Source organism: Erpetoichthys calabaricus, chromosome 8 (assembly GCF_900747795.2).
Source record: "Erpetoichthys calabaricus chromosome 8, fErpCal1.3, whole genome shotgun sequence".
Classification (NCBI taxonomy): domain Eukaryota; kingdom Metazoa; phylum Chordata; class Cladistia; order Polypteriformes; family Polypteridae; genus Erpetoichthys; species Erpetoichthys calabaricus.
This window is the reverse complement of record NC_041401.2, coordinates 77,503,387-77,526,906: the sequence shown is the minus strand read 5'-3', so window position 1 is coordinate 77,526,906 and position 23,520 is coordinate 77,503,387. Positions and strand designations below refer to the sequence as shown.

Here is a 23,520-nt window from a genome sequence, read left to right as displayed (position 1 = left end):
CATCATACAAGTGCTAAATAAGTTATCTTTGAGTGGCCCTAAAACCAAAAAAAGTCACTAGTATTTCTGTATTTAACTCGCCAGTCTGCCAGCCAGCTTACAGTGCTAAGTACCCCTTATATAATGACAAAATGGTACAAAATTGTGTAATGATTATCCCTACCCATGCTCAAGTTTACAGTATCATTTTATGCAAAGAACGCTGCATAACCATCCACCTAATGCAGTGTTCGTTTTTAAGCGAGACAGCAGCATCAGAGTTTTTTTTTAGGGTGCCAGAAGCAAAGGTGTAGGTAACCATTTCTGTGGTAGCATGTTTTTGTAACCCGAAAAATCCCAAGGCACAGCACAATTCTACCAACCACAAAAGAATTAAATGTCTTAGACATGTTAAACTAAACTGGATCTCAGAATAACTAAACTATAGTGTATTTGAAGTAGTTTCTGATTTATGAGCCACATACACCTTTTTAATTTCTCAAATATACAGTAATTCATATATACTTTAGACCACATTAATTATAACTGTGCTTTTGGCAAAGGTAATGCATCGATCAGTAAATACTAAATAGCAAAGGCATAGCAGATGCAGCTGACTAGCCCCCAAGAAGGCTTCACAGTGACAAAAAAAGCCTGTTCAGTAGCAATGAGATCACTGCTAATCAAATCCCCACTAAATGATTTATATAAAAGACAAAGCCTGTCACTTAGAAAAACATGAAGGGGGAGGGTAGAACATCTAGGCAGATGTTGAAAACAGGGATGCAGCCTCAGAGACACAGTTACTCAGTACTTGAGAGTAGGCAGATCAGAACCTTATAGACCAGGAGTCTCCAACTCCAGTCCTGGAGAGCTAGTGTGGCTGCAAGTTTTCATTCTAACTCTTTTCTCAATTAGTGACCAGTTTTTGCTGCTAATTAACTATTTCACTTTATTTTAATTGACTTTTCTTGAGACTCTGACCACTGAATTGATTCTTTTTTCCTGAAACGGAACCTAAACATAAATTTGATGTGAAGTGAGCCAACAGATGACCAACTAAGCTGGGGCCTCAAACTCCAATCAACTTCACTTCTTTCAGTTTCTTGATTTGAAGCTAATTCTCGTTGTTAATTAAACCCATTATTTAATTCCATGGCACTCATTCTGCCATGGCAGACATTTCCAAAACTGTTGATATTCTTTTTTAAGAGCACTGTCAAAATGTTTTGTGGACCTGAGCAGATCGACATTACTGAGGCCTTCACCTTTCTTTATTATCAGTTATTGTGTGATGGACGCAGGTTGTTGTTTATGTGTTGGTGCATTTTGTGTCTTAATATTGTTTGGTTGCTAATTAAGGAAAAAAGAAATAATTAAGGGGCCTGAGTCTTAAGTTGTGCATCAATTAAAATTAAGGCAAAGAATTAATTAGCAGCAAAATCTGGTCACTAATTAAGAAAAGGGCTAGAATGAAAACCTGCATCCACAGTAGCTCGCCAGGACTGGAGCTGGAGACCCCTATTATAGACGGTAGGGTATAAAATGTGAAAGCTGCGCATGGCCTTTACAGAACGCGTCTGTGGCACATATGCTTAGGAACCCCAAAGAAACACACACACATGCATTGAGTAACACTTTTTTATTTTTGAGGGAATTTGTTTATTCCAGCATTATCCAAATACACGTTTTCTTCCCTCGACTTTCACTGTTCATTTCCTGAATTAAAGTGCAAATGTTTTTCACAGCTTTCCAAAAAACTGAAAAAGTAATAAGTATGATGTTAAATATATAAAATGCAAAATAATATGACAATAAAAGATAAAAAGGCAAGATTTGAACAATGGTATAAAATCTTTACAGGCTTGCATTGCTCCTATTAAACAAAGCTGACAGACTGGCCACACGGTGGCAGGGCCAGCCAAACACAAAGGCACGGTTGAATTCAAAGATCATCAACCTGAATGAGAAAAGACTAGGTCACATGTACAGGTGCCATCACAACGTCTGAGGATCAAGGACCTCAAATGTCACACTAAAGTATTTCCCCCTTTGGTGTTATCTACACAGTATGTTACAAAATGGCATTCCAGTGATTCTGAACAGGCACAATTGTTATTTTTAACAGAATCTGTCTGCATGTATAGGTGAGCTCAGGGGAAGCCATTTTCTATCTGCATCAGTTACATTAGGTAACATGCTTCCAAGCTTTTTGTTCTTATCCAGTGGTATTTTCATAATAATCTGCTCCCCACATCTTTATTTCCTCCCTAAAGGCCTAGGAATACTTTACACACAGAAAGTGTTCAGCTGTCATGGATGAAACAAATATTATAGTGGAGGAATTAAACAAGCTTTGTATAGCATGCGGTGCACATCATAGATGAATGAGCCTTCCATAAATAAATGGACACAACACTGGCATCTCCTGCTCTGGTGCAATGTGGTCCAGTTTTGCAGTTGGAAAAAAAATGAGGACAATAATCTTTTATTTAAATGCAGATATAAAACAACTGACTTCTCACATTCTTTTATTCTCAAACCCACTTAATTCAATTTAGGGCTGAGGAGGCAAGAGACTATCTTGGCACATTGAAGGAAACAGCCCTGGAAAGGGTGCATGTCCATCTTAGGGCCTACTCAAATTAACCTCTTTATTCACATTAACATTCACATTAAGGCCATTTTAAATGTGTTAGTTAACCTAACCTCTGTCTTTTGGGATGTGACTAGAAAACTACAGTACCAGGAGGAAGGGAGGAAACCTCACACAGGCACAGGAAGAACTTTTAATATTTACACAAACTACATTCTGGCCTGGGATACCAACCAAAGACGCTAAACCTGTGAGGCAGTAGCACCACCTACTACTTTCAATAATAAATGTCAATTCTGGCTGGTCACAAATTTCCAAAATACCTCCCATTATTTTCTGAACCCATAGAGTCCAGTATAGGGTTGCATGGAGGCAAAATCTTTCCTGGCAGCAAAGTGTAAAAAAAGAATTAATTGCACTTGAAAAGGATGCTAGTCCAGAGCAGGGCATGTTCACACACACAGCGACTCAAACAGGATCCAATAGTCAACCTAACATACAGTCTATGGCATGTATCAATTCAAACATAAGCTTCTAAAGCTGACATCTAGGAATGCCTTAAAATTCTGATTTTTAAAATTAGATGAGACTCTGACTGCAGCAGGATCTTAGGGGGCTACCACTCTAGGAGTAAGTACATACAGTATCAGTGGGCTTAGGCTATGTATACTGGGTTTGGCTTCATCCGCACCACCTGAAGTTCATCTTGCTTGAAATATACCTAGACCTTTAGCCAGGTTCTCACTTTGAAAATGCAATCTGGTTGGCTGCTAAGAATACGCCAGACAGACAAATGGAGGTCAATAAGCAACAGCTCACAGTGCCAATTAAATGGCACAGCAGGGACTGAAGCTACTAGTATGCTATGTTAGCATGTCTTAAAGTTTTTTTCCTGGTATAAATAGAGAAAGCTTCCTTTTCACTCATGTACCTTTCGTGCCCTCAATAATTGGTATACTTGCAATATTCTGGCTTTTGCAAGACACTTTTATGATTTTACTATACAGAGGTAAGATTCCCCTGAGCTCTTTCATATTTATAAAGGCTCATTTAGTGATTTGCATTCATAAAATGATGAGCAAGGGCACAGCTTCTTGCTAAATCCCTCACCCAGCCGAACTTAAAAACAGGCTGTGCAAAATAAACTTTAAAGCTATGACAAGCCACAGAGGAATTGGTTTCAACATTATAAAGAAAGGTATTTTGTTTCTGACATGATGTTTCAACTCACTGCTTTTTCAAACTTCTGTTTATGTTGTGTAATCTAGAAGAACATGGTAATCAGAACTACCAAATAAACTTCTTCATTCTGCAAGAAATGCATGGCATATTACTCATTTCATTATTGTGTGTATTTATGTACAGAATATAGTATGGAATATATTTGTGTCACAAAGTAGAAATAAAATCTTAAATATAATTTTCCACCAGTTATACTTCAACATCTTATGTTAAAACTGAAGTAAGGCGTTTCTAACTGTTTAAAGTAAAAAAATAAAAAGTTCTTATTAGAAAGAGAACTTTAAAGTCGTACCACTTTAAGTCTCAACTGTGAATTATCATGCTTCGATTATGTTTAATTCTGCACTTGAAACATCAACTCACATTTAAATAAGGACAGAAAGAAAAATTTACGAGAATGCACCGAAAGTTGCAGCTGTGGTACCAAAGGAAACAAAATGACAGATTATTTCTACTCATCAGTGAACAATAATCTGGGTTGCTAAACTAAGTAAGTCTTTTTTTAAACAGACTGAAAATTAAAAAATTAAAGGCAAACAATTGTAACTATCAAGTTTCCAAATTCATGTTTGAAGAATGTTAAGTAGAAAGCATACTGGAGTGTGGATTAGTAAATATTGTTTGTGGGAATCCCTTGCCCCTCAACCTCAGTTAGGTAATGCAAAGATTTCCTTCATTTCATTCCATTTTTAGGTTTTGTTTAATACAAACTGCAATTTTGAAAAGAGACTATGCTGGCAAAATATGGTGTGCATGCAAGTCACACTCGGGTCATGCTGACCAGACATAACAGCAATAGGTTCATTCGGTTTCTAGTGAAGCAGGCCTACTCTTACGTTTTTTTGTCCTGCATTACGGTATTTTGTGTTTGATCAACAGTGTGAGTGTGCTGTCTCACTCTACACAGGCATCTATCTACCAAGTGTTTTTGGGCAGGTGCCGATCAGGACAGCACAAAAAAGGGCAAATTAGCTATAGGCTAATCAAACTGAACGTTTTCTTTCTTACAGGAAACTACTTGCCTCTAAATATAAGATTACATACGCATTTCTCGTGAAATTCACATTTTTTTTTACAGATACAATTCTAGAAAATAAAAACCCCTGAGTAATGTACTATGACATGGATTGCTTGATTTTGAGAGGATAACCTATAAAAAAATGTGCAAAATGAGTGAACAGAAAACACCATAGCTGGAGTCAAACACAATAGTTTAGCAAAAATACAGAAATGCTTCCTAACTTCTGGTTCCATTTCATTATATGCACTCAACTTTCAAATCTGCCACTGTAATTTTATTCTAAGAAAATTTTTAAATGCAGTTTTTTTTTATTAATAAACATTTTCACTTTGAACTACTTAAGTAAGCCACTATATTCTCTTTAAATAAAACATCTAAGAGAGGTGGGTTTCCATTCAAAAAAACATGTTAACAGATAGACAAGGAAGTGTGTGCAAAGGAAAGTCAGAGATGCAAGCACATCACTCGCCAGAATACAGAGAAGAACAGAGAATAGTCCACTAGATTAAGACAGGCCATACTGTGCATTTCTCATAATGATACAGTTAAACAGAAATGCTCTCTACTTAATGCTTTTGGATATTCAAACCAACTATGTTTCACTGGGTTGCCATGTACACATTCCTAGGTAAAACGAAGATATTACTGTATATATTTATTTTTATATATATTAATTAGATGTGGTTGTTCTATTGTCTGCCTTAGTGTATAAATATTTTAATTAGAAAACCTCTTTTCTGATAATAGTAAAGGTTTGTTTTGCTATTCTCATTACTACTATAAATCAATATTTTATGTTTTGCTATTCCTATTTTCTTATATGTTTTAGCATTTGTAATTGTTCAGGTAAGACTAATTTCATTTGCAACATTTGTTAGCCTTTAAAACCTATGTTAGTAAACCTTTAGTACTGAGGCAGAAGATGGGAAAAAAATGGTTACCTTACTGGAAACACATTAATAAGACGAAATGAAACTCAGGAGGTGGTACAGCCCAAATTATATACACATTTTAACCTTAGAAGGACAGTGTGGAGACCACCACAAAGGTAATAAAGTAAGTTACAGAACAGGTATGCCTTGGAAAGACAACATCCTTAAGTCAAATACATCTGTGTGTTTGTAAACTGTGGTTATACACTGTATTATGGTACAGGTTAGAAATATCAGTGAGGCACCAGTAATGAAAGAAGTATGATAGCAGTCTGGTGTAAATGTGCTGGAAAATTATGTATTATACTGTACATATGTTGTCTTAATAGGCCCTAGTAGTGTATCTTGCATGCAAGCAGCAGAAAAAGAAAGGCAAGTTTTTCAGTACTAGAGAGTCGCATGTCTTTGTATGCACATCAGTAATATGTATCGGGATGCAGCAAGAACATACTAGGCACAAAGAAAACTCCTGAAAATGTAGAGGTTGAACGTATGTATGCCTTTACAACAACAAAAAAGGGTAAGACTGAACATGCTACTCTGCATCAGTTTCAAGAACTCTCGATTATTTGTGCATGCTGGTAACTTTTCTCATTCTCGCAGTGTCAGCCAAAACGTTTTAAAAGGAACTGCTAACACAGAGATGTTACCAGTATATTACCAGTATATGCACATTTTGAAGCAATTCACAGTGTTTACTGTACTTGTGAATCACATAATTTTTGGATTAATGTTGATGAAAGTCTGAATGAAACATGAACATCACCACCTTTGTTTATTGTTTGTGTAAAAAATAAGATGCTCATTATGAAATAAAAAAAGATATATTTTTGTGTCTTAGACTAGGCGAATACCATATGGAACAAACAATACTGCATGTATACACTATACCACCTAATTTGGAGATGAGCCATTCTGTACCCGTTTTCAACACTAGCCTACTGGTTGTATTATTGTGTAAAACTCGTGTTTTGCAAGTATATCATTGATATGGAAACATTCTCTAGTGCTTTTGCCACCAGAAACTTCATTAACAATTTTTAAATCACTCTGCAAAAATAGCTTGCTATTGTTGAATATGCAATATAATGTAGTCCTTATCATGCGCGGAATGCTAGTAACAGTGGCATAATAAACAACAATGGAACCAGAAGTACGGTTGCAAACTATAAAATAACACAAAATGCCCCTAACAGTAGAATATCGTTTGTTTATCAAGTCTGTTGTATCCATTCACATTTTCATCATACATATGTCACATGACTAAGTAAAAACAGTAATTTAGCTAAACAAACTTAAACCGAAATTATTAAAAAAAAATATCTGAAACTCACTATGGATGCATATGAAAATAAATCCCCAGATGTTCTGACAGACATTCGGAGTTTTTAATGTGATAGATGCACGCAAGTATGATACATGCCGGGGAAAGTGCTTCCAAACAGGATAAAAGAATACGTTTTTATGTGTATTGGAGCCCATAGGCAACTGAGCACTGCATAATGTGACCTAAAGATAGATTTTTTTTGGATTCTATAAAGTTATACTGGATGTTTCTTTGTGGCTAAAGGTGGAGGTTTAAGTATAGGGAGAAATGACACTTTGTTTTAAAAAAAAATACAGATATGCAGCCTATATATATATATATATATATATAAAATATTTCTGTACATATTTTCAAATAATTTACATGATAGCAAATTATTTACAGTAAACCAGCCACTAAAATCATAAATATGGAGTTGTATCCAAAAAAAGCTTCAGTATTATGCAATTAAAAAATACTTGAAAATTGAAAAGAAAAACACACATAAGCTTACACTGGCCACAGGCTGCAAAAAACATAGATATGAGCATCTCAGGTGACCATCAGGTAAGTGACTCAACTATATTCAGTCATGCATGTCTCAGTTACAGATTGTACTTTGTGTTTTGATAAAACTAAGCACAAGTAAAACAATCTGATAGCAGAAGTGTAGTCAAAAGCTGCCCATATTATTGGTTAAATAACCCACTACTTCCCTTCACAGGATGTATTCTAACAGCAATGATCCTATTACTGTAATACATGTAACAAATTGACAAGTTTACTCTAACATCAAATAGGCAGTAAACAACAATTTTGTGAAGACTTTCTGCAGTGCACTATTCTGAAAGAGACCAGAGGTCTGTGTTTCTTTACCTAAACTAATGCCAAACAGCCTGTATAACATTGCCCAGTTAGATATGAATTTCCATGAAGCCATGGTAGTTCCGTACTCCATATTATTCTGGCTGCTCAGTGTGTGTAGGGAGGCCATTCTCTGACCGTGTGTGACTCTCCCAGAAAGCCTGGTTGATCTGCTCAAGCTCAGACTTTAAAGGGAGGCGAATTTCCAGGTGCAGCTTCAAGTTTTCAAGCCATTGTTCCAGCTTTGCAAAAGAGGGTCTGCAAAAGACAATAAAATTAATTGTTGTGTACTTATTTATTAAAACATAAGCCATCGTTCACATGACAAACATGCAGTTTAATGTATTTTGTAGTATGACACTTAACATTTTTAAAATGAGAATCCTGGATTCTGGTTCTCACCTTGTATATGCCTCTGAATCAAATAATCATAACAACTTGAACAGGCTCCAAATGCATTTCTCAGTTCAGTTACCAAGTCTCTTATGTGGCTTACTTTTTTTGATTGAAAATTTACTGCATAGTTTCCATATACTTTTAAAAGTTGTTTCATTACATTTTTCTTATTAATTTCTCCCCACAACGGGGGCTAAAATTGAATTATTTGGCTAACTTTGGAATTCTGCGTCTTTTCCATTGGCCTTTGCTACTTTTCTGATTGTTATACTTGACAGACTAGTTTAATAACGCTGCCAGCAATGGCACAAATACAGTATAGAGTAGTGTAGCATGTATGTTCTCAAATTATCTAGTTTTCACATATTTAATGCTTATTTATATATTATTTAGCTCACATAATTGGCCTGTTTAATTATTTACCGTTTCTCTGGATCAAGATCACAACACAGAACAGTAATTGGAAAGAATGAGACTGGGCAATCTGAAGGACAGTAGCGATCCAAGAAACCCTTCACATTCAGTCCAAAGTCCATAGTCCTGGGCAGGTAATCAGGATCAGCATTCACACGGCCAATAATCTGAAAAAACAAATAAATTTATTACAAATCATTAAAACGATGACCATCAGAGAAGCTAGCTGAGGAACACAAATTTTCAAATATTTTGCAGTAGGCTTGTCTTGAAGGACAGAAAGAGGTAAAATTGGGCCTTCAAACTTGGGATATGGGAATAAATGCAGGGCATACTACTTAGGCAACAATGCTGAGAACATAAATTGTGTTTTGCTTAACTGAACTCACCTCACACAAGACGATACCAAAAGAAAATACATCCACTTTTTCATCATAGCTCTGACCTGCAAAACAAAGTGATGTAAATACTGCAGTGTGCACAATAAACTTCCATTTGACACAGTATTTGCATAGAATACAGATATTGTATGTTCTTCAATGCTGTACACTATCTGTATATACTTAAGTAGCACAATGAGCGTTAGTTCCATGCCATATAATCTGTCTTTCCACCAAACAACCACTATACTATGACAGATATCCATTATCTACAGATTATTTCTGCTCTTCTCATCCTGCATACAAGGAAATACTGCATACCGTATGTAGTGAACATACCACACAGAATATGCAAAGAAAAAACATGTTTCATTTTCCATGTAGCTAATATCACAGTAATGTTTTCATTAGGGCTGTACCTACCAGGTTTTCACTATTTGGTTGACTACAAATAGCACATTAATGGAAATGGGATCACTTTCTGACATTATTATGTATTTAATATTGCATTTTTATGAAATTGTATTTATTATTATTAATAGTAGCTCGACACCAAATTAAACAAAAATTATACATTTAAACAGAATTGAAAACTGGAAGATTTAAAAAATATTTTGTATCTCAAAAACATAATCATAACTCAACAGCAATGCAGTTTAATTTTGGAGATAACCAGTATTTCTAGATTCTACCTATGTAAAAACTCCATGTTCTACTTCACAGATATCAACTATTCAGCTTGATCTGGAAGAAGACTAGATCTTCTTGCTGAACAAATATTACTAACAATGCTGAATAATCTTTCACGTTGCTACATATAGCTGGTGTTCCCAAGTATACCTTGGCTACTCTACTGAGTAAAGGAAATCTGAATTGATTGTCTTTCCACCAAGATAAAGAATCACTGTCACACTGTAAACAGCTCTCTGAAATATAATGTAGATTGAATATTATTACTCAAATGGCAACAATGATCAAAGTCCTGCATTGGTTTTTAGATTTTTTGCAAGAGGTTCTGTTGTCACATATTAACTTTTTTCATTGTTATTATTGCAGCTAATGTAATTTCTGAAGTGAAACATTTTACTTTAAAATGTGGGTCAAGTCTAGTTGAAACAATGCGAAATGGATTTGCTTTGAGATCCCAGAATCTTTCGTGGACAGACTTCAAATGTTCCTGAACCACTTGTTTTACTCCATCACCACTTGTACTAGACAACTGATTGTTCAAATACTAAGTGAGGGCCTTACATTCTTCATATGATTGCAAAACAGTTAAAAGGATTTGCATTAAATGGAAGTTAAATTCTTACCTGAGCTTTTCTCATTTATAAAAGAGAATAATCACATGCTTTTCTTTCAAGCATGGAATATGAAGAATTCCATACTGTGACATCTTGCATTAGTTCATGTTTAGGTGGGTTGTGTTGTTTTTGTTTTTCAACTAGTCAAGCCCTAGCATTTGTGGATTTTTCTTTTACATCATGTTAATGAGATTGTTGGCAGAATTCTGAATAAACAGGGAGTCACAAATACAAAACTGAAGAGTGTTAGCAATGTAGCCTACATTTTCTTGGTTTGCATCTCACATAGTGCCTCCTATATTTTATGCATCATCACTGTATTCGCCATCATTCTGTCATTGCAGAAATGGGATTTGCAAATATTTTAGCAGTATGTCTACCAATTACATTTTCACAATGGAGCACAGTTAAGCTCATAAAGGGCCATGTGCTGCATTGAGATGTCCATGAGTCTATTGTAAATGAGACGTCCTTTGCATCATGCAAACAACTTTTAAACTTTTCACAGACATTTTCATACATCTGCAGAAAAATTTTTCAGGAAAACATTTGTGAGATAACATCTCGTAATGGGGCTCACGAACAGCAATTAAATATCCAAAACTCACATTTTCAACTATTGAAATAGGCTGTACACATCTTGTTAATATCAACTGAGCTATTACTTTGTGAACCTTTGAAGCTTCAGTGCTGCTGATTTCCCATGCATTGATTCATTTTACTATGTCAAAAAACACAGTTGTTTTTTGTGAGCAACATGTACTATGAAGCTCACTACTCCCATTGTCCTTCAAGCTCTGATGTTTACATTTTATTTTTCTCATTTCTATGGGATGCTTTCATTTAAGATGGTTTAACAACAGAATTACCAAAGCCTACAAAAAAGCTTGTAATCCCGGCCCACCTAAAATCCTAACCCTCTCCGTCAGCATCTTTTGTGTTGTAAATGTGTCGATCAGCACAAGCAGCAAGCAGCCTGCTATCCCATCCCACCACCAACTCAGAAAGGGCAGAAAGTTCTCTCAGCTCAAGTCTGTTTACTGCGTGTCAGTTGCCGGGAGTTGTACAGGGTACATAATATATCGTTATTTGGAATACATGCATTTCATGTGTGTTCTGTGTACAACAATCTATGTAAACACATCGTTAAAATAGAAATGTTTTTCAAGTTTTAGTAATAATTGACAAAATGTAGACATGAAGTGTATAATGTGTGAAGCCTGAAGTCCAAATATCAAGTAAACACTTTCACAAAAGGTACAAGTATAACAGGACAAGTGAGCTTTTATTCAAGAATATAACTGCAGAAAAAGAACTTGTGTTAGGGTGCGGCATTGACACACCTTTAATACAACCACTTTGGTGGATCAGTGGTAAGAACTATTGACTGGTAATGAAAATGTTGCCGGTTAGATCCCAGAAGCCTCCATTTTGAGAAGTGAACTGCTCTTATTCTTACTATTATAAAATAAAAACATACATTTGTATGTCTGTAACAGCCGGTGTAAATTTATGGCACTTGTAAAGGTTAGCATTTATTATTTTTTTATTAATTCAGTTTTATTCTTTCAGTCACGTTCACGTTTGCCCCAGTCTGACACTGCTGTTTTCAAATAAAGACGTGCTATAACAGAAGTGAACTCGGATGAAGATGAGGGTTCTACATTGGAGAAAGAGAACAGAAGCCCTCCCTGCAAGAAACGTCCGCTCACATGCAAGAACAACACAGCTGCACCAGATGTAAAGGCCAGTCAGTCTGTCCCACACATTTCCTTCTACGAAACGGCACAGCTTACAGAGCTTGCCAAGGTATCGTGCTAAGTACTGTTTGTGATTATGTTTTGTGATGGTCTTTACATGAAAACCATGTATATGTTACTTATATAAAAGCCAGATCGAATGGTATTTACCTATATTTATTTACTTATCTTCCTACAGCGTAAAGTCACAAGTAAACTGTAGAGCTTCCTCTGTTTGATCGACACGGGAATGCTCACAAAGTACATGTGTACTGAAGTGACTGTAGCTGCAGTGGACTTCACTGTACTCGCCTGCCTTATGTATGTCCACAACTCTATCCCTGAGATCTTTAGAAAGTGGCTTGCCACCCATAGTCAGTTGTTTGCTGTCAGTTGCACTACCAAGCAAGGGAATGCTCCAGGAACAGCTGTTTATGCTTCACCAATCACACTGATTACAACTGATCACAGGTGGAAGCTAGTAATCATGGTCTGCAATGGAAATGGTGGTTACTTACACCTGATTGAGTTTGCAAATTTTGTTTAGGAGGGGAGGTGATCCTTTATTAATCTCAGTATTTCTTGTTTTTTATTTTTTAAAATTCCTCTGAACTATAGCTGTGATATCTTTAGGGCTGCAACTTATGATTATTTTGGTAGTCTACTAATCGTTCAATTTATTTTTCGACTATTTTGATGCCTGCGACCTGTGGTTGCACATCCTGTTCTGGGCTCTACTGCATGTCTTACCTCACCTGCACATGTCTGTCAACCTGTGAATGTCACCCTGATGTCTCTGCATTAACACAATTAAAATTAATAATAATCAAATTAAAATAACAACCAATGAAATATATGAATTTTAAAATAATCAGATGTTTTTATATTAGTGTGACCAATAAAAAATAATACATTAAAAGAAATAAAAAAGAACTACATTAAAATAATACAAAACTAAAGTGCACGTAGTCTTTAAACAAAAAACGTGCATTTAACTTAATCAAAAAATACATCGTTAAAACTGAAACGTTTTTCATATTTTAGTAATAAATGACAAAATGTAGACATAAACTATATAATATGTAAAGCCTGAAGTGCAAAAGATCAAATAAACACCTTCACAAAAGGTTCGAGGACGATACAACAGCTTCTGTGGTGCAACGTTAGGAATTGCTGACTTATAATCAAGAGTCCCCCGATTCAATCCTGATTGCCTCGTATATTTACCATTTTGAGTAGTGAACTGCTCTTATTGTTAATATTATACAATAAACACATACATTTGATTTGTGTCTGTAACAGCCACTGTATTAAATGTATAGTACTTGTAAAAGTTACCGGGTTTTTTTTTTCACTTTTATTCTCTCAGTCACGATCATGATACATACTACCACCCCCCCAGGGATCTGACGCTGTTACTTTTTATGTGAAACTGGGAATAACTATAGATGTGAGTGTTTTGAGACAATCGAACTGGAAATTCTCTGATCTGGATGGATAAAAGCTGACAGACCAACGCTGGTGAATCTGCCTTATTCGTATCTCATTGTCACTTGGCTTTTTTTTTATTTAGTTTTGAGTGTTCCTGCTTATGCTGAATTAGTATGCGCCTGACAGAAAACCAGAGACATAGGTATATATGATATTTGGAATTATTCATTTTATGACCTAATAGTACATTTCGGAAAACATTGTGGCACAGATGCAACATTATTCATATTCATTTGCATACCTTCTTGCGGTTGTAATCAGTGACCACATTTTTTTTCCCCCGATCTTGCCCAATCTGCACAGGACTCCAGGACATGCAGAGGAAAGAATGTTCCTCTGCAAGGTGAGCCATGAACGCTCTTCTTTTCTCAGTGGACCCCATACATGCCATGCACAGTACATGTGCTTTGATTGCCACCAGGTCAAGCTTGTTATAGCACAAGCAACTGGCCACCTGCGTAATGCTGCTAGCACTGAATAAGCTCACGCCTTCTAGTGCCAGCGCCCAGCACCGGGAAAAAAAAAAAGAAAGAGACAAGTATATTTGACATTTTAAAGAAATCATTGTATGACCTGAATAGTACCAATCAGAAAACATCATCGCACTAATGCAATAGTATTTGAAAACGAACAGATCGGGTATAAATTTGTTACGTGTAAAAGTTAGCTTTTTTCATTTTTATTTTCTCAGTCTCGTTCACGCTCTCCCTCCCCATCTGATCTGACCTTAACTAACTAACAAACAGCACCAGCATAAATTCTCAAGAGACGGCGGCATCACATTTCCAGGATGCTTTCGTTTCAGTTACTCATGCATCACGGTGCTGCTGCTGTGAAAAGAAAGCTCCGCTTTGCATAATCTGTATTCAACTTTTTTTTCTTTTTCAGTGAAGTGCTCCCACACTTTAGAAAGTTTCTGTCTCAATTTTTTTCCATCTCCTTCCCCTTCCTCTATCCGACTCGCCATTGCAACCACGTTTATTTTCCTCTACATTCTTCTTCTCCTCAGACGTTCTTTCTTCGTTGGTAGGACTGTGTGCAGTCTTGACAAACAGTAACAAACGATACTGCCCCCAGACGTTCATGTAGTGCATTGCAGTTACAAAAACCAATGTGGTTCTTTGTGATTGGGGCCTCTATTGAAGGTTCTGTTTATGACGCGTCAACAATAAAAAATCCGCGTTGACGATTTTTGTAGTCAACATCGTCGATTACATCGACTAATTGTTGCAGCCCTAGATATCTTTCACTTGGATGTTATAGATTACATTGACTAAGTAAGGCTGGAAAAAATATTGGGTTGTGTTTTCATTTAAGGCTGTAAAGCAAAAAAAAATTAGAATATTTCGAAGTGGGTGATTGTTTTTTATACCCAGTATATACTCCCGGAGTTAATTGGGGGTGGGGTTTAACAGGTGTGGTAAGCAGAAATGGAAATATCTGTGAGGTTGATATGTAAAGGCAAAGAAAAAACTTTTGGGAGATTCTGCAACCATGCAGTGTTGCACATTTACAGTTGTAATGTAAACAGACCAATGTGCACATCCTCTGTGAGCGACTGTGTCTGCGCCGCAGTATAAATGGGCCTTTAGAGTACACAACAAACATGCCTTCTGGCTAAAGGTTTTACAAAGCCTCTGGGAGCAGGTGTTACTTTAGACTGGAAGCAGTTTTGAAATAGCAAAAGGTGATTTTAAAGGCCACTCACCAGCAATCGGTATAAAGAGGTTAATTGCATTCCTCCTTCTTTCGCACCCCGGGTCATTATAGCATTTTTAAAATATGATTAACTACTCAAATTTAACAATTAATACCTCATTATCTGGCCAAATACTAATTTGAATATAATATTCAGTACAGCTGTAGTTTTCAATGTCATTTAATTTAGAGACATGTAATCAAAATTAAATACTTTAAACACCAACATCTGCTTTCAAGGAATATTTTCCAATCCTTCCTTACTTTACAGCCTATTCCAGGTCTTGCTATAATATTTTAATTGGGGTAAGACAAGTGGTTTGACATGGCCACTCAAAAAACATGTTTTTTTTTACAAAATTAATGGGAGCAGGCTTTTTTTTGACAGCCTATATGTTCAATACACAGAAATATGTATTTAAATTGATTTTCAAATTCAAGTTTACTGTCTTGTGTACATAGCATATATTGTACATAGTACAATTAAATTTATACTTGCATGTCTCAACAGAACAATAACAATGATCCAAGAAAAGACATACACACCAAGAAAACGTATAGTGTGCAACAGACACACTATATACTGTTTATATACACACACAGTATTTGTAGCTAGAAATCCACAAAGGGAGAAAATTAATCATGTATCTTAAAGTAGTTTTTTATTCCTGAGCTTTCAACAACCTATCAGGTGTCATCATCAGAGGAAAATGATTAGACATACAGGAATCAAAGACAATACTGTATATAGTAAATGTCGGGGGGTAGGTGAGTGTAAGCTTGGCATTAAGAAATTGGGGTTTGGAGGGTGTTGATCATAATGTCTTACTTATTATGTGGGCTCAAGTCCACTGTTAATGGCACTGTCCACTACTGTTAATGGCATTTTCATTTGAAAGCCAAGATTCTGCCAGCTCTCAGGCATTTTTGGTATTAGCCCAGAGTTAAATGTGTGTCTGGTTGAACTTGCATGTGTGTATATCAGAGATTGTGGGTTCTTCCTTCTGACAGCATTGCAATGTTCCTGTATATGTGTTCCGAGTGAGTATACCATTCAGTTCATGCCCAGCTCTATATGCTGGACAGACATCTAAAACACTCACAACACGTATGAATGAAATTAAAATAATAACAGTTTGGAAACAACAATGATAACTTGGGAGACAGAAGGTGATCAGCGCAATTATGGCCTTTTCATGTTCATGTTTGTTTATCATGAAATAGCTCATTTTAACCAAATGCTTTGAAAAATTAGAAAGAAGAAAAGAGAACCGGAGGGCTTAAATTATCTTTACAATTTTCCTATAAAAATAAAATACAAGCTTGATGGAAGTTTGATTTTTTTGTCCCTGTAGTGTGGAAGGAATAAGTGAGTTTTGTAAATGAATACATAATTGGATGTAGTAATTTCCCAGTACCTAAAGGACACTGTCAATTTTGCCTTATGTTTTATTGTGCTTTAAAGTATCAGAGAATATATTTTTTCTTTATCCTTTTAGTAAATCAAGCTTTCTTTACATGTATCTCTCCCCACCTTATCTCTCTTTACTCCTTACCATGGATCATTTCAGGAGCCATCCAGTATGGATTCCCCACCACTGTGTAACGTTTCTTGCGATCTCTGTTCTTCAGTGCTGGAAGTTTGTTAGTGGATAGTTTGTCTGCTTGTTTCTTGTCATCGACCATAAGGCGGGCAAGTCCAAAATCAGCTACAACAACACTCTTATTCTACAATATAAGTGAAAATACCAGCCTTTATGTGGAGAACTGGATAGACACCTATTGCTATGCATAGTATTAAGCTAAAACTTTTACATCAATGAACTTTGACTGGTTAGATAAGGGCCTCAGCTTGAACTTAAACAGAGGAAAGTTTAACAACTAAGCCCCCACATTAAAACAAATCTCATTAGACGACAATCAATACATGGACCTACATACTAACGTCACATCAAGAATATGTCTGTCTATTATCGCACAGATGGCAATTAATATTATAAATTAATATAATTAAGAAAGGATACATAAACAAGGAATGCAAAAGTGACACCTATTAAAATAAATATCGCCATACTGTATGCTAGCAGTTATAGAGACATTACGCCACTGGTATACAGTAGATTAAACTTTATTGTTGTGCACTTTATAATGGTGTGCTCTATGAAAGGAACCGTATCAAATAAAGACTGACTAAAACTAGTACTTACCTCACGGACAAGGCAGTTGTGTGAGTTCAAGTCCCGGTGGATAATGTTCATTGAATGCAAATATGTCTGAGAAAATAACATCACACTTAGTTACTAGTCTACATAATTAGTTCCAGAACTTGAATGTGAAAGTTAATTTAACTTCCATCCATCCATTATCCAACCCGTTATATCCTAACTACAGGGTCACGGGGGTCAGCTGGAGCCAATCACAGCCAACACAGGGCGCAAGGCAGGAAACAAATCCCAGGCAGGGCGGAGTGAAATGAGTGAATTTAATGCAATATGTTCAAAGTAACAAGTGCAGTGGTGATAATATTAGTGACAGAAACAAATGGAACTTCACTACTGGTTTTGTTCACAACCTTCCATCTCAAACAATTTTTTTCTGATAAAGAAAGAGGACACTATAGAGATTGAAGAGTGGAAACATGCTGCATGTTGATCAGACTTGTACATAAGAACTTCACTGTATTCTTCTGTAGACGTGACAGTAAACTTAAGCTTGATACATACTGTATGCTTTATTCACTGAGATCATTGGTGTGAACTGCCTCAGTAGTTCTAAAGGAAATACGTAAAAGGCAAACCAAATGCCAAAAACATTAATAGCATTACTGAAGAGGTCATAGAGAGAAGGTGAAGCCAAAAAAATAACAATACAATCACTTGTCCGTGTTCTACAAAACGGTCAAGTAAAAATGTTATGTACCAGATTGTATGTTATTTCAAACAGAATTTTGAATTCAATGAGCAGAAAACAGCAGGGGGCAACAAAATACAAAAGGGCTTTGCTAAGAGTGTATTTCGCCACAAGATGGCAGCACAACATAAAGCTGAAAAACTGCATCTTTTCAATATTGCTATTTTGTATCAAAAGGCAAAACCAAATAATGAATAAAGTGTGCTTTTAGTTGGTGCACTGGTCTGTGTAAACATTTCATAAGAAAAAAAAAATCTCACCATTCCAGCAGCAATGTCCTTGGCAAAGCTCACCCGTTGATTCCAAGGGTACTTGCTGTCCTGTCAAGAAGATGATGCATTGTATGACAAGTCAACGCAGTACATACTCTTGATTTTTTTTTTACTTGATCAATAGTTCTTGAATTCAGTTCTGCTAATTGCACCTCTGGTTCATGACTGGCTTGTTTTGCAGTCCTGAAACAGGAACTCACCATTTTTTTGATAATGTCTCGTAGTGTTCCACCTTTGATATACTCTGTAATGAAGTTAAGCCTTTTGTCCTTATAAAGAACTCCAATGAATTTTAGTACATTAGGGTGATCCAGACAGCGCATTACTTTCACCTGAAAATGTGAATTCCACAAAAAATGATATGCAATTTTAAACACACTGTCACCACTTGTATTACTCTTGACACAGAGTCTTCCAAGAAAAAAATAGCTTTTATTAAAATACACCCAAAGCAACTTTACTAATTCACTCTACATATAATTTTACTTTAGGAACTAAGAGACAAAAGAAAGCAAATTACTGGGAAATATCATCTGAACTGATATTCCAGTAAAGGTATATTTGGAACCACTACCATTCTGCATCTGGTCAAAATGTCCTTCTTCCACTCACCTCTTTGAGGAAAGTCTTCTGAGTTTCATCATCAAAACGAATTAACTCCTTCATCACCATTACTTCCCCAGTTTCTTTATGTGTGACCTAACCAAAAAAAAAATCAACATACCTATAAGTACTATGAAACCTGCTTTATTAATTTTTTTCTATAAAGTCTGCCTCACTGCTACCTTATATTTACAACAAAAATAATTTTGCTTCAGTGAAGTACTTCATAACACTCTTATTTGACATATAGTATATGCTGCTATTCATACAATACATGCTCTTACTTCTGCACAGCACTTTGATAAAGAGGCAGCCTAGTTCACTTTATACTGGAGCTTGCAGAGGTAATAAAAATGCTGCAACACTGTATTTACCATTACTGGCATTAATAATTTTTGCTGAAAGATTCTTAGAAAACAGCCTAGTTATGTGTTAAGATGCTAATTACAGGATGTCTAAGAATTCTTTTGCTAGAAGGTCAACATTGTGTTCTGTTGTAAAATCCATCCATCCATTATCCAACCCGCTGAATCCAAACACAGGGTCACGGGGGTCTGCTGGAGCCAATCCCAGCCAACACAGGGCACAAGGCAGGAACCAATCCCAGGCAGGGTGCCAACCCACCGCAGTCTGTTGTAAAATCTTTGCATAAATTCACTCAGTTAAGAAGAAGATCCTTTACCTTGATAGCCTGGCCAAAGCAGCCTTTTCCCAGCACTTCACCATGTATGAGGTCTGAAGGACGGAAAATGCGGTGTGTCCTACTTGAGACCACACGCAGGGATTCTGAACGGCCAATATCTTTCTTCTGTGAGTGAGGGGAGCCTGTATTACTAGCACAGGGTGACTTGTCAATGCTGCAGCTCCTCCTGTGTGGAATAAAAACACATCAATATACTTTTTTTATGTTTTAACACTTTCTCTAGTAAATATAGGCAGCAAGATGGTGTAGTTTATAGTGATGCTACCTCTCGGGTCCAGAACACAAAATCCCAGCTAGGTCATTGTCCATATGGAGTTTCCACTGGCTGAGGTTAAGCCAGTTACCCTACCAACAAGCCAGCTACCACGTACAGTCCCCTTGACGTCTGTCAAAGCTACTTTGCCTCAAAAAAATGAATCATCAGTTGACCCAGACCACTGAGTCACGGCATCTCATTTTAACATCACAGATGTTGTGCATTAATGGAATGTAATTGCTTAGAGTTAACAAAAAGCTGCCTCATTCTTGCTAGGCGCCCTTATTGCATTATGAGTGCATTAAAGTGCTCCATTACATTAGGAGAATCAGACATTGCTGCAATTGCCCTTATATGTTGGCAAAAAATTTTTTATGTTTTATGCATGTACACCCACACCATACCAAAACTGAATGTAGCACCTCGTCAGTCAGTTAATGGCTTCTAGCAACACAGACATGACAGAGTAAAGCTTGGCTGAAATATTCCTGACCACTTGGTCAGTTCTCTGATAAGATGAAATAGGCAGATGATATAAACTGATGAAAAAACAAGAGTTCTTCAGTGCAAATACACAGCAATGGCCCCCATAAAATGTACCTAAATGCAGTTTGTATATCATATTCATCACTTCTGAGGTTTAATATGTTTGACATGTCAATGCACATTATAATAATGGCTTGGTGATTTGAATTATTATATACGTGAGTCATCATTTAGCTGATTTGGCTGCATTTCCCTTTTAGATCAAGGGTGTCGTCACTTCCTCTGAACTATTGCATACATAAGGGTCAGAGTTGCCATAAGTATACATCCTCCTGTCAGATTTTCCTTCATAAATCCTAGCTTTTGCAGGGAAAGCTGCTTATGCACATTTTGAGCTTTTTTGTACAGACTCAAGTTTTAGAAATCTGACCCCCAGATCTGTGTGTGACATTCATATTAGGCTAAAGGATAAGTTGGAAGTTATTTCTTCAAAATCAAATATTACTTTGTCACATAAAATTGTGTTTTAAAGTGAAGGATTTTATAATTTTAAAAAACTAAAATGCTATTGTGCTTTAAAAAGGAGGTTAAAGAATACCAAAGTCCAAAAATGAAATCAAAAGCCATACAACTTACTGAATACATCCACTTTGAAGCAGCAAAGAAAACACACCTTTCATGTTTCTGAAGCATGCTTGTGACAAAAGTCCATCCATCCATCCATTTTCCAACCCGCTGAATCCGAACACAGGGTCACGGGGGTCCGCTGGAGCCAATCCCAGCCAACACAGGGCACAAGGCAGGGAACCAATCCTGGGCAGGGTGCCAACCCACCGCAGGACACACACAAACACACCCACACACCAAGCACACACTAGGGCCAATTTAGAATCGCCAATCCACCTAACCTGCATGTCTTTGGACTGTGGGAGGAAACCAGAGCGCCCGGAGAAAACCCACGCAGACACGGGGAGAACATGCAAACTCCACGCAGGGAGGACCCGGGAAGCGAACCTGGGTCCCCAGGTCTCCCAACTGCGAGGCAGCAGCACTACCCACTGCGCCACCGTGCCGCCCTGTGACAAAAGTCATCTTTACGTATTAATTTTTATTGTGCTATTATGCAAAGATATTACCTGATACAGCTGGTATCAAGATGCACATTTGCTCTTCAGTAGTTTAATAACAGCTAGTGAGAGTGGTTGAGCACATGGGTAGCATGCAGTCAAGCGACTAGAACTGTGGTAGTACAGTCTCTTTTTAAAATTGTGTTGCCCTTTGTTTTTTTTTTTTCTTCTTAAAATGACATGAATATGCTGTTGGGGAATATGTGTGCAATCTCAAGAGACAGATCAGTACTCACTTTTTTATACAACTTGCCAGAAGAAGCCTAGACCAGATGTAATGAAAAATGTAGTGACACATACAAGGTACATAACTCTGAATTCAGCAACATGGAGTGCAAACCAGGACTGGTCACCAGTTCACTGTTGAACACTTGCAAACACACATCAGCACACACTCAGGCTGAACTAATTTAGAATCAGAAACAGAAAACCGAATTACAATATGATGTTACACACAACCATGACAGGGAGAGAACTGATTAACACTAGAATTACCAGAGCCTACGAGAAAACTCGTAAATCCGGCCCACCTTAAATCCGTTCGCACCTCTCTGTCAGTGTCTTTTGTCCTATAAATGTGCCGATTAAGACAAGCAGCAAGCAGCCGGCTATTCCATCCCCCCACCGTCGCAGAAAGTTCACAAAATTCTCCCAGCTCATGCCTTGTTTGGTTATCTGGGAGTGAGTGAACTGCTGGAGTTTTAGAGTGGAAATAATAGATCGTTATTTGGAACACATGCATTTCACGTGTGTTCCATTTCTACGGTAATCTGTGTAAACACATTGTTAAAACAGAATCTTTTTCATATTTTAGTAATAAATGTTACAAAATGTAGGCATAAACTATAGAATATGTGAAGCCTGAAGTCCAAAGATCAAATAAACACGTTCACAAAAGGTTCAAGGACGATACAACAGCTTCCGTGGCGTAGCGGTAAGATTTGCTGACTTGTAATCAAGGGGCCACCGGTTCTATCCCTACTGCCTCCTATATTTGCCGCTTTCAGTAGTGAGCTGCTCTTATTGTTAATATTATACAGTAAGCACATACATTTGGTTTGCGTCCGTAACAGACGGTGTACATTTATAGTACTTGTGAAAGTTACCATTTTATTTTCACTTTTATTCTCTCAGTCATGATCACGATACATACTACTCCCCACCCAGGGATCTGACCCTGTTAGTTTTTATTTGAAACTTGGGAATAACTGTAGATGTGAGTGGTGTTTTGAGACAATGGAACTGGACATTCTCTCATCTGGAGGGATAAAAGCTGACACACAAACGCTGGTGAATCTGCCTTCTTTGTATCTCACCGTCACTTTATTTTTTTTTTATTCAGTTTTATTGAGTGTTCCTGCTCACGCAGAATTAGTATGCACCTTATGGTGTATGATGTCAAAAAAAAAAAAAAACACAGACGTAGGTATATATGATATTTTGAAGAAATCATTTTATGACCTGAATAGTACCAAGCAGAAAACATCATCGCACTAATGCAATATTATTTGAAAACGAACCGCGTCAGGTCGGGTGTGACTTTACGAGTTTTCTCGTAGGCTCTGGTAATTCTAGTGTTAAGAGACACAACACAATATTTTTTCTGGGAAGCAATTAACAAAAAAAAAAAAAAACAGCCTGCAAAACATTTAGCTCCTAGTCTACCAGTATTAACAAGCCATCTTCTGACAAAAACACATAACCTGTCTTCCAGATGTGCCTTTAATGTTAGGACTGTCAGATAATAAAAACAGCTATTACACACAAAATAGTGATGCTCTGATCTAAATCGGCCAATTTT

At 36.7% G+C, this 23,520-nt stretch overlaps 1 protein-coding gene across 4 annotated transcripts in view; it reads right to left on the bottom strand.

Moving 5' to 3' along the window:
* Nucleotides 1–1,617: 1,617 nt before the first annotated feature.
* The window catches only part of limk1a (LIM domain kinase 1a), a 134,830-nt gene continuing 112,927 nt past the window's right edge, over nucleotides 1,618–23,520 (bottom strand). For all 4 annotated transcript variants that reach the window (XM_028806862.2, XM_028806865.2, XM_028806864.2 and 1 more), the window contains 9 exons: nucleotides 19,830–20,016; nucleotides 19,157–19,243; nucleotides 18,745–18,876; nucleotides 18,533–18,592; nucleotides 17,570–17,635; nucleotides 16,919–17,090; nucleotides 9,140–9,195; nucleotides 8,760–8,917; nucleotides 1,618–8,198 (listed from right to left, as the gene is read on the bottom strand). In XM_028806862.2, the coding sequence (XP_028662695.1) occupies nucleotides 8,036–8,198; nucleotides 8,760–8,917; nucleotides 9,140–9,195; nucleotides 16,919–17,090; nucleotides 17,570–17,635; nucleotides 18,533–18,592; nucleotides 18,745–18,876; nucleotides 19,157–19,243; nucleotides 19,830–20,016 (1,081 nt within the window). In that variant the 3' untranslated portion in view covers nucleotides 1,618–8,035. The remainder of the gene's footprint in view (nucleotides 8,199–8,759; nucleotides 8,918–9,139; nucleotides 9,196–16,918; nucleotides 17,091–17,569; nucleotides 17,636–18,532; nucleotides 18,593–18,744; nucleotides 18,877–19,156; nucleotides 19,244–19,829; nucleotides 20,017–23,520) is intronic.